Raw genomic sequence first — 20,802 nt, 5'->3', positions numbered from 1 at the left:
TGGAGATCTCCCTGAACTGATCTCCAGGCCACAGAGATGAGTTCATCTGGAGAAAATGGCTGCATTGGAGGGAGATCTCTATGGAATTACACCCTGCTGAGGTTCCTCCCCTCCCCAAACTCTGCCTTCTTCAAGCCCCACCCCCAAATTCTCCAGGAATTTCCCAACCTGGAGCTGGCAACCCTGTCTGGGCCTGGAATGAAGCCCCCCCCCCCCCGAGTGGAATGACATTCCCTGGGAGCAGCTAAACTGCTCTGGGACTGGAATGACAGCCACCAGAGTAGAATGATGGTCTCTGGGAACAGATCAAAGGGAGTGGGTAAAAGTCAGATCCAGATAATTTTAAACAGATCCTCATGAATTCATACGATTTTTATATTGAAACAAAAAGGCTGTCATATTATAGATCATGTCCTAGTCTACAGACAGCACCAAAACAATCATGCACACACTGATCCATGGTGCCACCACAGTGCAAAAACATGCTTCAAAAGCACGGATCCTCATGGATCCTCTTGATTTCTACATGGGGCCACCCAAAATCCACCACACAATCCCATATCATGTCTATTGCCACAAAATTGTACTCAAAACCCCCTTGCCCTCACTGCTTCGTTACACTACCACGGTGCAAAACAATGCTTCAAAACCACGGATCCTCATGGTCTAGTGGCAAGGAATTCCCAAGGAGGGGGGGTTCAGATGCTCCTGGAATGAACCCAGCTATGGACAACGAGTCCTTCTACTGAGATGCAGCCAGAGGGTGGCAGACACTGGTGGACTAGGGGACGGGAGGACCCATGGGGAAGGAGTTTAAAATTCCCCTTGTGTGTTTGTGTGTGGGGGGTACATTCACACTTGGCAAGGACAGGGGGTGGTCCAGAGCCCTGACCCACCCAGGCACCTTCCCAGCTGGGACAAGTGATCTAAATAATAGTGATATTGTTAATAAGTATAATATATAAAAGTATTCTGTGAGTCCTCTTAGGCTTAGCCCCTGAGCCTTGCTGTGGAACAGAAGCAGCCAGAATCTCAAGCAAAAGCTTCAAATACCTCCCTCTGTGACTGAAAAATCCACCCTGCAGTTTCTCCTGGCCTTACTGCCTGCTGGAAACTGAAATCACTTGCCTGAGAGGTGGCCGGGGGCGGGGGGGATTTACTCCTTCTGTTCTATATAGAAGAACCTCTGTTTGACAGCCAAAGAAGGTCTACGGACGTCCCCTCTGTTGCCTAGGGACTTGATTGTTTGGTGCCAGGATATCTGGTTTCACGGACTGACGGACCAGCCCCAAAGTTGGCACGTCCGTGAAAAAACACCCGTCCCATGACACGCCAGTTTGTGAACACTGAACCGGGCTGGTCCATGTCAAATTTTGGTCCATTTTTTTGTCCGTTCCCACCTCTACTCCCTACAAATAAAAAAAAAAACCTTGGTAAGCAAAGATGGGTGATAGTTCCTATCTTTCTGCTGTGCTAGTTTTCTGTTTTCATGAAGACTTTTTTTGTGCAAAGGAATATTCAAGGGTGCACAACTTACAGTCTGAAGCAGTTCAGTCCATTCTAATACTGTAGGACTCTGTCACTTCATTACCATCTCATTCTCTTGCATATAAAAACAAGGCCTAAGTTCAGGAATAAGTGATACAGAAACTGAATTGCTGTCTGCCTCTTCCGCTGAAGTGTGACCCTATCAGGCCAGTGTAAAAAACCAATGCTCCTCCATAAACATTATCTGTTTTGTGACTTAGTGGCTTCCCAGTAGTTTTTAGTCTACTGCCCAAATGAAAATAGGTAACTGTATTAAACTAGCACCTGTAGTTATGACTGGTTGAACATATATGGAAGGGGAGGGCCTGTACATTGCAGAAGCTTCATGGGGCAGTTGCAAAATGGCTCTGTTTGGGTCTTTCTCAGTGCACAACCTGTTAGTTTTTCTCACATGAGTGAATGGCAGCTATTCATCATGCATATAGATGAAGGTTAAAGATGTTATTAAAGTAGAGTTGCAAATCAGTATCCAGGCTGTGAGAGAAGTTTTGCTGTGTTGCAGACAGAAATCTGTTTGCTTTGCCTTATAAAACTGAATGGTAGTTAGTGAGAGCTGAACCGTTCTCTGTCTACATTGTCCCATACTTTGAGTATCTGTCTTCTGGGATTTTGGTATGACATGTGACTGTGAGAGAGAGAATTGTGGGAATTGGGCATTGTGTATACATATGCAGATAGATATCCCTTAAACAAACTGACATGCCGGTGTTTCTCCTTTCTTTCTGTAACAGCAGATCCAGCTATCTGATGGCAAACTCGAATCAGTGTCTCCTGAACAAAGGTATACTTATGCTTAACTACAGATGTGTTTCAAATGACACAACAAGGGGCCATTTGGAACACATGGGGATCTGAGTATGCACAGGCCAGACAGCAGGCACTTCTGGAACTTTTGTATTCTCCACCCACGACCACTGATAGATTTCGTGCAGTTGCCTCAGCTGAAGTATGAAGCAAGTGTTTCATCTGCTTAGTTCCTTTTTTTAGTCTTTTTTGTCTAATCTTTCTATTGAACCAGGATTATTGCCACAGGATTATTGCATATGATTTATTTTATTTATATATTCATTTAATTTGTTCCTTCCTTTCTTGCTGAGACTTGAGGATTATACAATTTAAAACAATACCAAAAAATAGAAACAATGCAAAAACTAGATTACCAAAATTAAAAAATAGTGCAATGAAAACAAGATAAGACATACAATATGTGCTAAAATAAGAAAAACTGTTATAGAACACTCTTGAATGAGGTCCAGAAATCAAAAAGATGGAATGCAGATCATGGTATCGGTGCTGGTCTGGAAATAAGATCAAGTTATAATATAGAACCCCAGAATCCAAGGAGAAAAATTACATGGGGAAATGTTCATAGGCAACAATACCTCTTATTTTCCTTGCTGATGGTTCAGTGTAACTACATGAAAAGGTCTACCATATGTAGGGGCAAGGCTTGTGGATCCATAGATTACAGCTCCATAACCAGAATGATGACGTTAACCCCAATATCATAAAGCTGATTTAAATTTACCAGTGAGCCTGGGGTAAAACAGGCAGTTAGTTCTGTTACATATCGCAAATCAGAATCAATGTACTGATTATAGCTTGTATTAATTTGGGGGGGATTATTTATCCTTCATTTTTACTCAGCTGATATCCTTGGGTTGAAGCATCAGATTTCTCTTGCCTCCCAAGTCAACAATGAAGAGAGATCCTGGATATCATGGGGTAGAAAGTGGAGTCCTTAGTAATGCTAGTGGAGAAGGACAGATCAAAGAAACAGCGCCAGACTTGCTAGACTTCTGGATGTGTCTCTTTGCTTGGTCGCCCATCCACTTACTCGTTAAACTTTCCTACCAGCTACAGCAGCAGCATGGAGTTTCATGACACAGAGTCAGTTCCATTCTAGATGCAGGACACAGATTTTAGGAAGAATCAGTGCAGAGTGATTCTCAGTTTAATAGTTGCAGACGTTTTTCAATGGCTTGTCAAATTTTGCCATGTCTTCACACTGAACCAACATGATCTAGAGACCAGTTGGTTGGATGACATCTAGAGCTTTTATTTTTCCACTAGCACACATTTGATCCAAATCCCTTCAACAGTAGTCCTTTAGACAGACTCCTGACAGACTCTGTCAGTGGTCTTGATGCTTCTTCAGTGGTGGACAAAGGCTGTGTACTTCCTTAGAGAACAGCCTTGTTTGGGTTTCTCTAGTGAACAGTAATGGTCACAATAACACGCACATCATTCTGGCAGTTGGGAATGCATTGTGTCTGCAAGATAACAAACTACCGATTAGCAAGTGAACCACATTTTCACAACATCTTCAGTTAATGAGCCGTCTAGGGCCTCAAACATTTTCACTACATCTACAAGGTTCAGTAATTCAGATTAAGAAAGAAAGTATGACATCAGATCTTTAGATAAACTGATAGAAAATGGACCAGGCATTCTTTTGGGAAGTCCTCTCTTTTGGGAAGCCCTCTTAATGTAGCAGTGGTATATTGTTCATGACATTTTCCAATTATTACTCAAAGAGGTCTCCTTGCAAGGGAATTAGTGGCAAAGAGAAGCCTGCGAGAGGAGGGGTAATTTAGGGATCTTTTCATCTATGTATACAAGGATTGTCCCAACTAGAGAATGCCTTTCAATAAGTAGGCAGATATTTCAAACAAAAAGGGAATCTTTATTGAAAAATAACAAAAGTCAGTGGCATACAACACGTTCACACAACATGCATTCAAGACTAACCAGGAGAGAGAGTCAAAGTCGGGGGGATAGTTACCATCCAGACATCCGAGAGAGAGAAGAGGAGCGTTGAGTGGTCAGTGCTTCAAGGCAGGAGAGCTTGAACAGATTTGAGGGTGGAATGCTGGATCCAAGCCTGCACACCGTTTGGGGCTGAGGGGCAGTCTTTTACCATGGATCCTACCTTGGGGCAAGATTGCATCTTCTACCCTAAAAACAAAGACTTGAGTGATTGGTCCCAGAATGAGACAAAGGATTGTGAAGTTGTCTCCGAGTTAAGACAAAATGCTGGCGACCTGTCTCCAAAGTGGGACAATGAGCCAGTAAACTGTCTCTGGGGTGTAATAAAGAACTAGGAAAGTTTGATTAAGTCTTCCTAGGTTTAATCCACCTGCGAGGTGGATAGGTGAGGCTATCAGTCCTCTAAATCACTTAAAAATAGGTAAGTGGTTAAGGTGAGATCACTAGGGTAGGATGCATTGATTAATTCAGGAACTCTGGGAAGGCTCTGTTGTGTGAGGATCCTTAGCATGCCTCGGGCAAGGGAGGGAGTTGAGGTGGCCTAGCCTGTTTCTCCCCATGTTTGCAAGTTTTATCTCCTGGGTGGTATCTGGCTTTCTGTTCGGGCAGCGGCTTCCATCTTTTTTGCCTGCTTGGGTAATATTTTTAGTTCTGGTAGCACATTCAGTCAAGGGGTTCATGGCATATCCATAACCATAAGCCTTCTAATATCATGGGGGCGGTTCTGACTGCTAACACAATGGACATTAATGTTGCAAGACAAAGCAATAACTTTGCAGACATTCTGAGTAGAGCAGGGCCATTGTACATGCATGGTTCTTAATAATAGGGGTGTGCAGCTTTGAGACCAGAATTTGGAAAAAAAAACGTGAATTTTTGCTGATTTGGTAAAAACTGGCTTTTTCAGATCAAAATAGACAATACTGAATAAGATCTGGTTTTCCCAACTCAAGCAACCAATTTGGTAAAATTCAGTAAACAAAAGCTTGGCTGTTCCTTTGCTGTTTCTATGCAAAGAAACAGCAAACAGCAGTTCTTGCCTTTTTTGCAGAGAGGGGTCATTTTTCAACCAACCTCCACCAAATTTGCAGGAAAACTACTCCTGACTGTTTTCTAAAGGCCTCCCCCCCCAAATTTCAGGAGGAATGGACCCAGGGGGCCGATTCTATGGGCTACCAAAGAAGGTGCCCCAGCCACTCTCTATTATTCTCTATGGGGAAAACTATCTGGGGGCTATTCAGGGGGCTGGGGGTGGCATTTTTCAAGCGAACTCTACCATATTTGCAAGGGACCTACTTCAGTTTGGTTTGGGTGGAATGGGTGTGATTTTCAGATGTGATGTTGGTTCCTTTCCTTCACTTTGGTTCTGGGGGGATTCCATTCCTGTGCTTCAGTTTGGTTCTATTGAGCTTTCTCTGGGAGGAACTCACCTTGCATTTCGGAGTGTGCCTTGGTCATGGAAGCCTTGCCCCTGTGTGTTTCTGCAATGGGAGTCTGCTTTGACTTTTTCCCATAGGAAACAATGGAGTGGCTGCGGGCACCTTGTTCAGGGGCTCCTAGAATTGGGCCCTGGATCTAATCTTCCTGAAACTTGGGGGGGGGGCATTAAAGGCCAATCTGGAGTAAATACCCTGAAGCTGAGGTGTCCCTCCCCCCCCCATGGGAAATATGGAAAAATTGGTAGCACTGAGCAAACAAAGTTCTGTAAAATGCTTTCTTTTTGGAAATGAGCAAACTGCAGTTTAAGACAACATTTTACCCACTCAACATGTAGTAGGAAGATTTTTATGCAAGACAACATAGAGTTTCAGATCATGATAATTCCCATGTATATATAACATGTATATATAACATATTTTCAAGGATATGTTTGTTGTTGAAATATGACTAATCTTGTCAACAATATGTTGCCATGTAAATACATTCCATGTAAATACGTTTAAAGTTGTAACCTTAACATTTTTATGTCTGGGCTTATATTAACCTTTTGAAAAGCACTGATGTGAACAATAGCCCTGTTTTCAGGTAATATAATGAGTGGCTGCTAGACATTTTTATGATTTAAATCTTGGTTTGAAACAAATGTACCTGGAAATTGATTTCAGTGTAGCTTACTGCTGCATAAGTGGACTTTGGATCACAACTTCAGATTCTTATACATGTCAAAAATCACTTTATTTTCAAGTGCTGTTTTAAAGTGATGTGTGTTCAGCGCATATAGGGGAAAAATAAGTGATGGAATTAATTTTTAAATGTTTTTGCTGCATTCAAACACCTCAAAATTAACCGCTCAGAGAAACTGGAATTTTGTGGTATGTTGAAGTACTGCTATGCAACTGTGTAATTTTGAGCATGTTTCTCAGAATGGTCTTTTCTTCGTTTGCTGTCTCATATAGCAACACTGGTCACAGTCAAGAAATATATACAGAGAGATCTGAAACAAAGAGTAAACTAATGTGCACTGTATGCTTGAAGGAGTTTAAGAGTTTACCAGCCCTGAATGGCCACATGAGGTCTCATGGAGGGGTACGGACATCTCCTGTCTTCAAACAGGTAGGACCTTTTTGATGCTTGGCTGTCACTCTTCCTTGCTAAAGTTTGCTGCTCGCTTTGCTTTGCTATGAAAATCAGAGTGCTGTAATTCCTGAGCTGACCTTGCTGTTGTCAAAGTAGTGTCTTTCTCTAGCTTTGCTTCAAGTATGCTAATTCTCCATCAGTGGAGAGATATTGATGTGATCACAAGGACTTAAGTGGTTTGCTTAAGCTTTTGGCTGGCCTTCAGATGAAAGAGGTTCCTCACTCTGAACACACTTGTGTGGGCCATTATTATTTGATCAGCTTAAATGAACCCTGTTCTAAATACAGTAGTATGGCATTGCTTGTTTTGGTGCAGGAAAATGTCTTACTTGGCCTGAAGCGTTTCTGCCCAGGGTGTGAGTACTTTTTCATGCCATATTTACTACAGGAGAAGATGTGTTCAGTCTGTTGCAGCAAAAACCACAGAGACTAACATATTTATTGTACCGTCGAACCACGTGGGCTCTAGTTTACAAAAGTTTCTGCCACAGTGAATGTGTTATTCTTTTAAAAACTTTGTTGTTTGTGCCACATTTAATATTCTATATGTCAGGCGCCATCTGTGGTTGAGGCTGAAAGCCTTTAATTGTCTGCACAGGAGGAAGGAGAAAACCCGTCAGAGCAGCCGCCGGCGCAGCCGCCCTCCGAGGTGGATAGCCTCATGCCCATCGTCATGCCTGTTTCTGTCCCTGTAAAGCTTCAGTCGCCCGATCCCAGCAGGCAGGCCACTGACAGCAGTGCCACAGTCAAAGATAAGCCTGTCTCAGATGATGAGATGCCTGTTCTTGTGAGGATGACTTACTCTCCACCGCGTTCCCCTAAAGCGGCCAGCCCATGCGCGTCTTCTGTGAGTGTTCTCTTGCCACTAACTATGCCACGGGCGCCTAATAAATCCCTTTGCATTTTTAAAAAGTACTTATTAAAACATTTTTCTTTGGAAATGCAGAATCATCCTGGTCACACTTTCCAGTCTTTTGGAAGCACTAGATTCTTTTTGATGTGTTGCTGTTCCTAAGTAGAATCTAAACAAAAACAAAGGGATTTATTGCCTGCTAGTGTCACCTGTTTATTTGTGCTTCTTTGTTTTATTGTTGCTGCTTAAAACCAGTTCATCATCTTCTTGAGAAATTAGAAAGAAATACATCTCCCCACTGTTCTCTACCATAGATAAATAAGCGTTGTCTGCTAATTATTGTAACAATGAACTCTGATAGCTGTTGTGAAAAATTTGTTTAATCACTGCAGTCTACTGCCTCAGCTTTCCTATGTGTGAACTTTGGTTGTAGGATTATATTTTAATGATGGAATCTTCAATTCAAGTATTTCGAGTCTTACTTGGCAAAGGTCAGGGCCTTCACATTATTTTTAATGCACCCAGTTTCCAACGTTTGAACCACATGTGAATCTCATTTCTGCCTTGTGGGTTATCCAGGCTATTAGGGTGAATGAATCAAATAGGCAAAGTCGATAAATTTTTTTGTACAAAAAGAATTGAGGAGTAACGGGAAAATTTGTAGGCAAGTAATAAAGAATTGGGGAGTAACATGGAAGTATTTAGGCAAGTAATAAACATGATGATGATTGCTTGTGTTCTTGTTTGGATGAGCCTTGGATCCAAAGCCTTCTTTCTGCTTGCATTCCTCTTCATCTACTTTGGTGTAGTGGTTAAGAGTGTGGGACTCTAATCTGGAAAACTGGGTTTGATTCCCCACTCCTCCACTTGTAGCCAGCTGGGTGACCTTGGGTTAATCACAGCTCTCTCGGAGCTCTCAGCCCCACCCACCTCACAGGGTGATTGTTGTGGGGATAATAACATACTTTGTAAACCACTCTGAGTGGGTGTTAAGTCATCCTGGAGGGCGGTATATAAATCGAATGTTGTTGTTTTTATTATTCATCTGTTATGGAGGCACTGCCCTACTGTAGAGCACATTCTTCCAGTGTTAGGCAATTCCACTCCTATAAGACCAGTACCTTTCAATAAGCTCAAAAGTGCCTACTGCTAGAGGAACCTTGTCCGAAGCAGAGGACTGCCTCCACAACTGGATGAAGAGGGGTAAAAACAGAAAAAGGCCTTAAGGTCCAAGCTGGTGCCATCAGGTACTTGTGACTGATCAACACTATTTGGTGTGTCAGTTTATAGCATGCCAATCCTGCTTTGTGGTGCCTGGATATGTGTCAGCAGCGTAATCAAAATGAAGATGAGCATAATCATCTAGCAGCATTGCCAGCTTTCTCACCCAAGGGTTGGTTCACTCACACACACTTGATGGTTCCTTTATTAAGTGCTCCTTGTATAATGTTCTAACCCACTACCTGATTTGGAATGTGTAGTTGATGTATCAATCTACAAGTGCAGAAATGCTGATGTTGGAAACAGCCCTGACAGCTCTTCCTGAAAGGTCACTACAAATTACTATCTGTGGTATGCTGTTCTAGTTGCCAGAAGGTACAATGGGAGGTATAGGTTCAAAACTACACCAGTCCTAGAAGCTGTACACTGAAGTGACCCGAGACAAATACGCTATTACCCAGACAAATCTGCCTCATTGAACTGTTGTGAAAATAACTATGAAAATGCTTCTAAAGCTGTTTGTAATCCTGCAAAAGTGGGCTAGAAAAAAAGATACCAGAATTATTGGATCTTGTTTTCTGAAAACAAGGATATATATTTATTATTATTATTATTTATTTAATTTATAGCCTGCCTTCCCCGCGAGTGGGCTCAGGACAGGTTACAGCGATAGATAAAATTACAGTAAATAAAACTATAAAATCCCAAACTCATTTATCACAGCATAATTTCCAGTATCCTAGATGGACCCCCCTTCCCTTTCCTTGCACATCATACATATAAGAAAGTGTGGAGGTGTGAGTTAATAAACTCTAACACTAACTCCTTATGTGTCAGGGGGGGGCAGATGATCATATGGCCTCCCCAGACAGGCAGGGAGGCTGATTAGATGGAACCAGTGATGGCCTCAACCATATGCCTGTCAGAATATCTCTGTCTTACAGGCCCGCCAAAAAGATACAAGATCTTGGCAGGCCCGAGTGTCTCAGAGACTTGTTAGCTGGTACTTTAGCAGGAGGGGTAATGCTAGTTTAACAGGTATGTAATCCAGTTACATTATAAAATTACTTAAATACTTACTTAAATATTGTAATCTTCCATTCAGGATCCCAGTAGGAAAAACCACCAAAGCATTACCAACTCTGAAGAAAGCTTCAAACCTTCACAAGACAAGAGAAAGTACCGCCACAGACCTGAACCACTCTTCATACCACCTCCTTCTTTCAACTTTAGTGTCCTGCATTCAGGTGCTACCCTGTACCAAAGTCAGCTTCGCTCTCCCCGCATTCTTGGTGACCATCATCTCGACAGGACTCGTGAGCTCCCTCCTTATACACCCCCTCCTATGCTCAGCCCAGTTCGTCAAGGATCTGGTCTCTTCAGCAGTGTTATCACCTCCTCTCATGGTGTATCTCACCCCCAGTTACCACTCACTCCTCTGACGCCCACTCCCCGGGTGCTTCTCTGCCGATCTAGTAAGTATTCTTTTTTCTTATAAGCATATCTCTTGTCTCTCTTCCATATTGTGTAGTTTTAGTGCAACGGATTCTTATCTGCATCTTACCAAAAATCCCACCATCCCAAAAGAAAGATTTATCTTTTACTATAGCTTTCAGCAATTAGTACAGCCTGTCAAACAGGACTGTTCTTTGAACAAGTTCTGCTTATCAGTACATTATTTGTAGGGTCCTTCTTGTTGCAATGCTTTTTCTCATCAAACACACAGGGACCTCCTAGAGTTTATTTATTTCCTTTATTATTGGAATTACACTCCAGTTTCTTAAAGAAGCAAGATATCAAAATATATATGGTCATTAAAATAAATCTTACAAAAACAGAACACAGAAAAGCAATAAGAATTAGGTTTGCTAACATTTCCTAATTAACGCTAAGTTTAAAACAAAGTTTCTATGAAATGCATCAAGATTCCCATAGCAATAGTAAAATTCTCACCTAGATTCTCATGAGATTTCCTCCAATCAGAACTCTAATATACTATCTGAATTTGCACGTTTTATAGGTTATCTTATGCAAATATCTAAGATCCTTTTCATGTGATAGCACAAACAAACTATGATTGGTTTGATGTTTAATTAAATATTCATAATTTCTATTGTATAACCTTCTAATTAACCAAAAAGTGACATTATATCCTGCAAAACAAAACTATAAATCTGTGAGAAATAACAGGGTTAAGTTGATAGATCACCATTGGTCTGTTCTGTGATAGAAGAACATTAATCTAGATAGAGTCCACTATTTTTAATTGGCTGTCAAAGATGAAAGCAACGCCTATTTTAGTTACCTAACATTTTGAAAAAACTCAAGACAGTTCATGCAAAGTTTAGAAGTTTACTTAGAATACAAGTGTATTGCTTTGTATTGCTTAATGCAGTGTGCTTTAATCTGTATTACTGCAACAGTAGGTTCATGTTGCTTAGGTAACATTAAACCCTGGTTTCTGATGTCCAAGTGTTTTTGTATTAGTGTTCTCTTAGCTTTAAAGCCCTTCATGACTTGGGGCCCACATATCTGAAAGACTGCCTCTCCCTCTGTGTTATTGTGTGGTCGCTTCATTCTTCCCAACAAACTTACTGTTGGTACCTTCCCCGCCCCCCCCCCACACACACACACCAAGATGCACATGGCAACAGTCTAGGCCTTTTCACTGGCTACCCCATGACTCTGAAACAACCTCCCAGAAGAGGACCCCATTGTGTCCTGAGATGCTCAGGAGAAAGGCAGGCGTATAAATATTTTAAACAATAAATAAATAGATCACCTTTGCTGTTCCCTTAAAATCCCCTAGACATTCCTCTTTTTTAACAGAACAAAAGTAAGAAATAATTACTTTCTAGCAATTAAAAAAAAAGAATCCCCCAGCCCCACTGACACCCCCCCTACATATTTACAAATGTCACCTGTTACACCACAGGGAAGGGAAATAACAAGGATACACAAGATTCCACTGGCAGGGGGCAAGCACACGATGCCCCATTTGCAGGACTTTAATACCTAATGGATTGATTCTGTCACTTTTCAAACCAGCTCACTTTTTGGCATTTTTACACATACAGAAAATTTACTTGCCTAGGGCTTTGAATGATAGAGCACCTGGGAACCCTGTCTTTTCCAGACTTACTATCTGAGAAACTGGCTGTAATGCAAAGCATGAATTTGACCACTTATAGCCCCTTCCCCTCTTTGTCTACATTTTTTTTCTATAAGAGGATACAAGGAAGACGTGGACAGTGATCAAAGGTGAATTAATGAAAGTAACATCTACTTAAATGTTACGTTTTCCTTTCAGATAGCGTGGATGGAGGCAATGTCCCCGTGACCCCAGGGCCTGGGGAACAGACCATTGACGTAGAACCGTAAGGATTATTACCTTGTTTAATATACATATTACCTAATATGCAGTGGAGTCCAGCTGACCCTTCTTCATTTACTCCCAGAATGTGGTTTTATAGGTATTTAACAGTGGCTGGGATCCAGGCATTCCTCTGTGTGTATATATGTCCAACAACTCTGTGTGTGCGTCAGCACTTCCTTGAGCATATTTTCCAGCTTCATTTGTTTGTGCTTCTTTAGAAGCTGCTCCTGAAGGTCCTTGTGTTTCAGGAGTGGTGTCTTGGTAGTGTGGTGCTTTAGTAGTGTATCTGCCTCTGAAGCACCACCATTCATCTGGAAGATTCTCCATGTGGCTTTGGATCTTGCCCATATGAATAACTCAAAAAATGAAGGCCTATGCATAGAACTATTTGCATTCCTAAAAGAAATGAAGCCATCTTAAAAGCAGTGAAGCTTCAGTTACCACTTTAAGAGCCTTGTCTCTCTTTTGCAAAGCAACACAGTCAACAGTTCAGAATTCTTTGTGGTGCCTCTTAAACCTTACACTAATTGGATGTCACATTTAGGGTGCTCAAGGTAATTATTAAAATCCTGGTTCCTAAGTGTACAATTGCTTTTCATTTGCTTACATCCCTCTAATGGTATGGTGCCAGTTTGGTGTAGTGGTTAAGAGCACAGGACTCTAATCTGGAGAGCCAGGTTTGATTCCCCACTCCTCCACTTGAAGCCAGCTGGGTGACCTTGGGCTAGTCACAGTTCTCTGGAGTTCTCTCAGCCCCATCCACCTCACAGGGCGATTGTTCTGGGGACAATAATAACATACTTTGTAAACCACTCTGAGTGGGCATTAAGTTGTCCTGAAGGGTGGTATATAAATCAAATGTTGTTGTTGTTGTTGTTGTTGTTGTTGTTGTTGTTGTTGTTGTTATTAAACTGAACTGAGAATCCATTACTGAGAAAGCAGTCTGAAGGACACTTTCCTGGGATTAAGTCCATTGAATAACATGGGACTTACTTCTGAATAGACCTGTTTAGGATTGCATTCTTATCTCCACGTGGCTATTAAAGCAGATATTCCCAGTTTTGCAGAGTGGGCGACCTCATATTACAGAGCAGAGTTAAATATATGTAGTTTTGGAGACCAAGAGCTGGCATTTGCTCTGTTTTGCCCTGTCTAGTTCATTAACATTTAACTGTCTTAACTGATAATCTTGAGAGTGGCTGGTGGTTTACCGTTTGGTTTTTTGCCATTGAGTTTCTTGAACACATAAGCCGCCTTATATTGAATCAGATCATTGGTCCATCAAAGCCACTATTGTCCACTCAGGCTGGCAGCCTAATCCTTTTAGTGGGAGATGCTGAAGATTGAACCTGGAACCTTCTCCATGACAAGTAATGCTCCACCATGGAGCCATGGGCCTTCCCCCATTGCTTAGCTTTTTAAGCATTGGATACTATTGAGACAAGTACATAGGATGATAACTAGGTGACTATTATACACAAAAATAATTGTTTGACAGTGTTTAAAACCTAAGAGGTATCACCCATCCTAAAAAAGAGGAGTCATGAGATGAAACTGTAGTAACTGCATAACTAGAACCATCCTGCAGTGGAATATCCTGCCACTTGAGAATGAAATACTCCTTTTATTTGACTCTTAGCCATGAGGCTCTGTCTTCACCTCCTGGGCCTATGGCCTACTACCCATGATTCCTCAACCTCCCTTCTTCTTAGAAACCCATGTCCGTGTAGGAATGAGAGTGGCTTGCATCTCTCTTACATACTCAGAATGCTTGTTAATAAATTCCTTGGGCACGAGAGCAGTTGAATTCTTCAAACAACTCTCCACTGCCCCCGCCCCCATGCTCCAAGAAATTCTAGCTATTTATTTGAAATGTCCTTCCTCTCTATAAACCTTAAGGCAGCTAATAAACAACCCTGTAATGGGTTTCTTAATGAAACAGAAAAAGAAACCAACAAAATGTGTCATCGGGAATAATCGTTAAAAAATCAGCACAACGACCCTAAAAGCCAAAGGCTACATAAGGCAAAATCAAAACCCAGAAGGTGAGTAGCAGCCACATTTATTTTACTTTTATTTTACAGAATTTATACCCCGCCTCTCTGCCCTCATAAGGGCCAACAAGGCGGCTAACAAATTAAAACATACATAATAAAATCACCTTAGAAACCACTACAACCAATAAAAACACATTATTAAAACAATTAAAACCAAAGTAAAATACATACAAGAACTACAGTTAAAACATAGGGCAGAAAGAAGGGATCACTGAGGGCTCAACAAACAAAATAACAAAGAAGTGAGCCTGTGGAAAAGCACTACCGTACACACTTTGCTAAAGGCTGAGAGTGAAGGTGTCCCTTTCAGGCATCTTCAGGCAGGCCACGCTACAGGGTTGGGGCATTGAAAGAACTGCAGACATGTTTATCACCCAATAACTGGTATGTTGGTTCACACAAGGAATCAGGCCAACGAAATCAGAGCTCTCTGTCACCTCCTCTTTATGCTTTGAGTGGATCTAAAACACCTAATAAATGTGGAGGAACTGTTATTCAGACAAACACCCTGTCTGATTTTAACTATCCAGCAGCTGCTACAAATGAATAATGCCAGGTTCAGGGGAGCAGGGGCAAGGCTCAACTGTTGGAACATTTGAAGTAGGAGGTTGAGTATTTTTTCATGTCTAACAGTTCTATGCTATGCAGAGTTACGTTCTTTTGGGCTTACTGAAGTCAGTGAGTTTAGAAGGGTGTGACTCTGCTTAGGATTCACATGCATTTGCATGAGCTACAAAGAATAAACTCCCAACTTCCTAATCATATCTCTTCTAGCTATTAATATATTTGTATACTTGTTGGTAAGAACACATCTGAAACACAGCTTGCTGAGCTCTCCGTTGGGTGCTTTAATGTTCAACCAAGAGAACAGAAAGTGCCCCGAAAAAGTTAGAAATTGCTTTCCCGGAACACCCCTGAACTCACAGTGAGGAGCAAGAATGCTGTGTGGGCTAGGTTGTTTTATTCATTGCATGAAGTCTGTTTATTAATAACAAAACAGTTTGTTTTAAACTACCAGAAGAGATTCCATTTTGTGAAATTTCTAGCTTTCCCTTTTGTTCCTCCTCTCTGCCTTCTGTCCCCTCTCACCACTTCTTTAGGTGTATCGGTAGTTGTTCATTGTCAGTGTTCTGTGCAGTCCCACATGAGACTGTGCATGCACAGGCCTGCTGATCGGTGGTGTTTTACAGCTTTTAATCCACTAGGGGGTGCTCCCCCCCAGAGCACGTGTGGCCACTTCCCACCAAAACAGCCCATGCTTTGGGAGAGGTGGCACCCCTGACCCTCAATTTCTCTTTTGCCACCGGTCAAAGAAGTTCTTCTACAGCGCACTCCATCTTTCTTGTAGGGCTAGGCCTTTCTCCCATGCCACTGTCTAATGGAAAGAGTGAGACTATAAGTGAATTTCTGAGATGAGATCCGTCATCTTCTGTAAGAATAGCTGGAAAAGCCCTATTCAAAAGATACACTCAGTGTAATACTAAAATGTCAAGAACTAATGGACATTCTCTCTGTCTTGTCTGCCTTGGAGAAGGACACTGTGTGTCTTCTTGCAAACAGCAAAAACTTTACCTCCAAGGCTTGGATGGAAAAAGCTACTAGGCTCAAAGCCGTATAGTGGGAATGGGCTCTGTTGGCTTCGACCAGCCCTTCCACAAAAGCTGCTAAGTCCTCTGTAAACTGATTGGTGAGAGCTGACCCCATCATCTGCTTTGAAATTGAGGGCCCAGAGCCCTTTGGAATCAACATCTGCATCTCAGATCTGGCAACACCAGTTGACTCCAGAAAATCGGAGATCGTTAGAGCAGCTTTGGAGTCGACAACATCACTCTGCCTCAGGTTCTTCGAGTCCTTCAGATCCAACATGAATGCCTGTGATCTGACAGCATTTGAAGTTGAGGGACTCCTCAGCTGCGCTGGTCATTGCTGCATATGTAGCCTCGGCTGCTCACTCGAATCTTAACACAGAAAGATTCAAGGGCATGGAACCAACCTTGGAGTTCTCAGAGTCACTGAGAAAGAAAGCCAGGTCTAAGTTGCAGCACTCTTCCAAAAGAAGGGAAATCTCTAGCAAAAAGCCTAGCATTGAGGTGAAGAGACAGAAGGTTGAAATTATCGAAGCTCCACGTATGCCTTCATTGCATTCAAAGTCTGATTACTCTTCTGAGATAGAGGGTGAGATTCTGAGAACAATCTCTGTTCCAAGACATTGGATTCAGAGGCAAGACCTATACCAACCTTGCTGTACCCATAAATGTCCATCCTGGTTTCACCAGGAGATGCCAACAGCTTATGGGGTTGACGTGGGAGAACCTTACAGGGCAGAATCAGTTGGATCTACCTTCGAAGGATTCATCCTGACTAAATCGTATCAACACCAAAACTCTATACCTAAGTCCTCTAAGGCCTTCTATCTTTCTGAGTTGGACTCTGAACCCTATCAAGGTGAAAGGAATCCCAGCTTACCATCTGACTCTTTCCCCAGTGAGGCAGTAGGCAATGTAGGGTCAGTCTCACCCATTGATTAATTTTCACTTATGCTCCATGCTCCATGTGGCACTTTCACTTATGCTCCATATGGCCAAATAGCTGGACATCGATGTGTCTTGTACGGAACCTAAACCAAAGGATAAGATCCTGCAGTACTTATATTCAGGGAATCCAGCCAATATTGCCTTCCCTATGATTGAAAGATTTATAGAACTGATGTCTTCTCTATGCGAGAAGCCAGCATCTGTTTCACCCATGTCCAAAAAGGCAGAGGGCCTCTATAAGACCAAAGAGGATAAATGCACTTTCATGTTCACCCCCTCCCCTGTCATGTCTAGTCACAGAGGAAAAGTAGTTCAGACATCGGCAGGAACCTCATTCCACACCGCTGATAGAGAGGGAAAGAAACTTGATGGGCTTGGAAGGAAGATCTACACCTCAGCAGCTCTCAATATAAAGATTATGAATTATGCAGCAATCATGGGGGCTTACCAAATTTTTCTCTGGAACAAGATGGCGGCATACAGTGACCATCTGCCAGAGGACCAGAGAGCTCTGGTAAAGGTGATTCAGGAAGAGGCATTGAGGCTGTCTAAACAGCAGATCAACATGGACAGGAACATGGCTGACTCATCCACTAGAGCATTGACATCAGCTATAGTGCTTAGGAGGCCTGCATAGCTCCGTTCAACAGCTCTACCTTGTAGAGTCATGTAGTAGAGTTGAGGAATTGCCATCCAAAAGCCAAACACTGTTTTCTGCAAAAACTGATGACTATTTCTTGCAGAAGCAAAAGAATTGACAGACCGTGAGGTCTTATGCCACAAAACCAACCATCAGAATCAAGGTTTCCCCACAGACATAAGTCTTACAGATACCAATTGTATCAGTATCCTCAGAACCATTCTGCCTGTTACCCAAGGGCAGTATCAGAGACGAAAGCCACCTCATAAGTTGAAGCAGGGTACCCACTCCTCCTCTAACAAAGATCAAGCTCAGAACCCCAAAGAGTTCTGACTAGAACAAGAACAGTGTGTAGAGTTTGGTATGGACTCACCCCTTTTAGTTCAACATGGGACCTTATCACCTAAGATATATGGGTATTGGAGAAAATTAAAAATGGTTATAAAGTTGAGTTTGACAGTGTACCACATCTGAGTCTTCCTACTAAATTTACTTAGGAGTCTTCACTTGCTCTGGCCATAGAACTGAGAGCATTATTAGAGAAAGAGGAGGTTCAGCACGTCCCCACATCCAAATCCCAATTGGGGATTCATTTCAGTTTTTCCTGCTCCAGACCCATATTAGATTTAAGGGAACTAAACAGATATGTTGGAGTACGCAGATTTAGGATGGTGACCGTTACAACTTCTTCCTCCCAGTTCTTGGTTTACTGTGTTGGACCTAAAGGATGCACTTTTTTTTACATTTCCATCCATCCTTCCCATAGAAAATTTCTGAGGTTTATATTTGAAGGGAACATTTACCAGTACCGGGTTCTACCATTTGGATTGTCCATGGCCTCTAGAGTCTTTACAATATGCATGGCGGTGGTAGTCGCCTACGTTAGGACACAGGGATATTCCATATATTCTTATATGGACGATTGGTTGATATCAGCTCATTCCAGAGACCTTCTGCAGGAACAGATAAAATTGATAATAGAAGCGAGTCATAACTTGGGACTCATAATACATTTCAAAAAATCTCATCTAAACCCTTCTAAGAGGGTGTCATTAATCGGAGCAGTCCTTTACTCTTTTCTGAACAAGGCCTTTCTGCCATCAGAGAGGGCATGGAAAAAACAGTCTCTAGTGAGATCTTTTACAGCCTGCAGATACCAGTTGGTATTTAAAAATATAGATACTCTTGGGTCTCATGGCAGCCACTACAGTTGTAATACCCTTAGCCAGATTACACATGAGGAGACTACAACTATGGTTCTTGTCAGTGCACCATCCATGGGTACTTCCCCAGGATAGAAAATTTAGTATACCCAGGACAATAACCAGATCATTACTGTGGTGGTCAGTAGATACCCATTTGTTAGAAGGAGTCAACTTTGGCTTTCCTAAGATTGAGATCATACTCACTACACTACACTACTCACTACTCACTTTGAACTTGGTTGGGGTGCTCATTGTGGATCTTCTTATACTTACGGCATATGGCTAGAAAGTGAACAGAGGTTGCATATCAGTATTTTGGAACTGAGGCAATATGTTATTCATTTATCGCCTTTGCAGATATGGTGAAAGGCAAAAATGTTCAAATACTCTTGGACAACTGCACTGTAATGTTCTACATAAACAAGCAGGGAGGCATGACTTCCAAAACTGTGTATAGAGGCCATTCTCATTTGGGAATGGGCCAACAGATGCGGTGTATCACTTCAGGCTCTTCACATTCTGGGAGTGGCCAATCTCATTGACAACAGACTGAGCAGATTAGGCTCGTTGACTCACAAGTGAGCACTGAAAGAATCGTGCATGCTACTGACAGTGAGGCTTTCTGGACATAAACCTGTTTGTGACAAGAGAAAATCCAAAGGCCCCTTTATTCTGTTCCAGAGGAGGATTAGATCTAATGTCCTAAGTGGACGTATTTCAACTAAGTTGGTCAGGGTATCTATTTTACACCTTTCCTCCCCTCCCTCAAATCAGACAAATGGTCAGCAAGATGCAAGCCAAGGAAACGAATGCCATTGTAGTGACCAGGGCCGGCACCAGAGGTTTTAGCGCCTGCGGCAGTGGGCGTGCATGCGCCCCACGGGAGGCGTGATGACATCATCGCAGACGTCATCACGCACCACAGGGGGGCTGGGCTGCGCGCGGACCGCCGAGCGCAGAAGCTGCGGGCTGCTGCTGGAGCAGCGCGTGGAGGCTGCTCCGTGCGCTGCCCCAGCAGCAGCTCACAGCTTCTGCGCTCGGCTGGGGCGGAGGAGTGCGCAGCGGAGCTGAGGTGGCTGGCTGCAGCAGTAGCTGTAGCCAGCCAGGCAGCCCCGTGCCGCCGCCGCCGCCACATGCCCCAGCCGAGCGCAGAAGCTGCGGGCTGCTGCTGGAACGGCACGCGGAGGCTGCTCCATGCGCCACCCCAGCAGCAGCTCACGGCTTCTGCGCCCAGCTGGGGAGGAGGAGCGCGCAGCTGAGCTGGCGCGCAGCTGAGCCAGCCAGCCAGCTCCGTGCTGCCGCCGCCGCCGCACGTCCCAGCTGGGCGCAGAAGCCGCGAGCCGCTGCTCGAGCGGCGCACAGAGGCTGCGCCCGGCTGAGGTGTGTGGCGGTGGCGGCGGCGGCAGCAAGGGGCTGGCTGGCTGCAGCAGTAGCTACAGGCGGCCCTGTCATGCCAGCTTCGCTGCGCACGCCTCTGCCCCCAACACCTCCTCCAGCGCCCCTCCAGTGCCCGCGCGCCCGAGGCCACCGCCTACCTGGCCTCCATGGGCACGCCGGCCCTGGTAGTGACTCCATTCTGGCCTTGCCAGCCCTAGCTCCATTGATTATTTCAGATGGCCAAAAGCAAATTTCAGCAACTGATCCTGATTCCAGATCTACTGTCCTACAAGGGAGTCCAGTATCACGACATACTCTAACTGACAGCCTGGCTCATTATACAGTAGGTAGTCTCCCTGAAGGAGCTGAAGTTATCTTAAATGCAAGGAAACCTAAGACCAGAAAGTCTTATGCCCTCAAATGGCACAAGTTTGTTGACTGGGCCAAGAATAAGGGTCTGGACCCTTATGATTGTTCTTTAGCCCACATACTAGAATACAAACAGGATAAGGGTGTGCGCTTTGGGAATCTGATTCGGGTAAAATGTCTGAATTGGACCCAATTTGGAAAGCTCTAGGATTTCCGAATCGAGGCCAGCACGGTGGCCCCAATTTGTAAGTCCTGAAGCACAGCTTCCTGAAGCAT

At 43.3% G+C, this 20,802-nt stretch overlaps 1 protein-coding gene across 1 annotated transcript in view; it reads left to right on the top strand.

Moving 5' to 3' along the window:
* The window catches only part of TRERF1 (transcriptional regulating factor 1), a 131,049-nt gene that overhangs the window by 93,177 nt on the left and 17,070 nt on the right, over positions 1-20,802 (top strand). The window contains exons 3-7 of the mRNA XM_054982429.1: positions 2,280-2,329; positions 6,714-6,870; positions 7,493-7,741; positions 10,074-10,443; positions 12,279-12,345. Of these exons, the coding sequence (XP_054838404.1) occupies positions 2,280-2,329; positions 6,714-6,870; positions 7,493-7,741; positions 10,074-10,443; positions 12,279-12,345 (893 nt within the window). The remainder of the gene's footprint in view (positions 1-2,279; positions 2,330-6,713; positions 6,871-7,492; positions 7,742-10,073; positions 10,444-12,278; positions 12,346-20,802) is intronic.

Source organism: Eublepharis macularius, chromosome 1 (genome assembly GCF_028583425.1).
Source record: "Eublepharis macularius isolate TG4126 chromosome 1, MPM_Emac_v1.0, whole genome shotgun sequence".
Lineage (NCBI taxonomy): Eukaryota > Metazoa > Chordata > Lepidosauria > Squamata > Eublepharidae > Eublepharis > Eublepharis macularius.
Note: the sequence above shows the minus strand (reverse complement) of the source record. Positions and strands in the feature narration are given on the sequence as shown.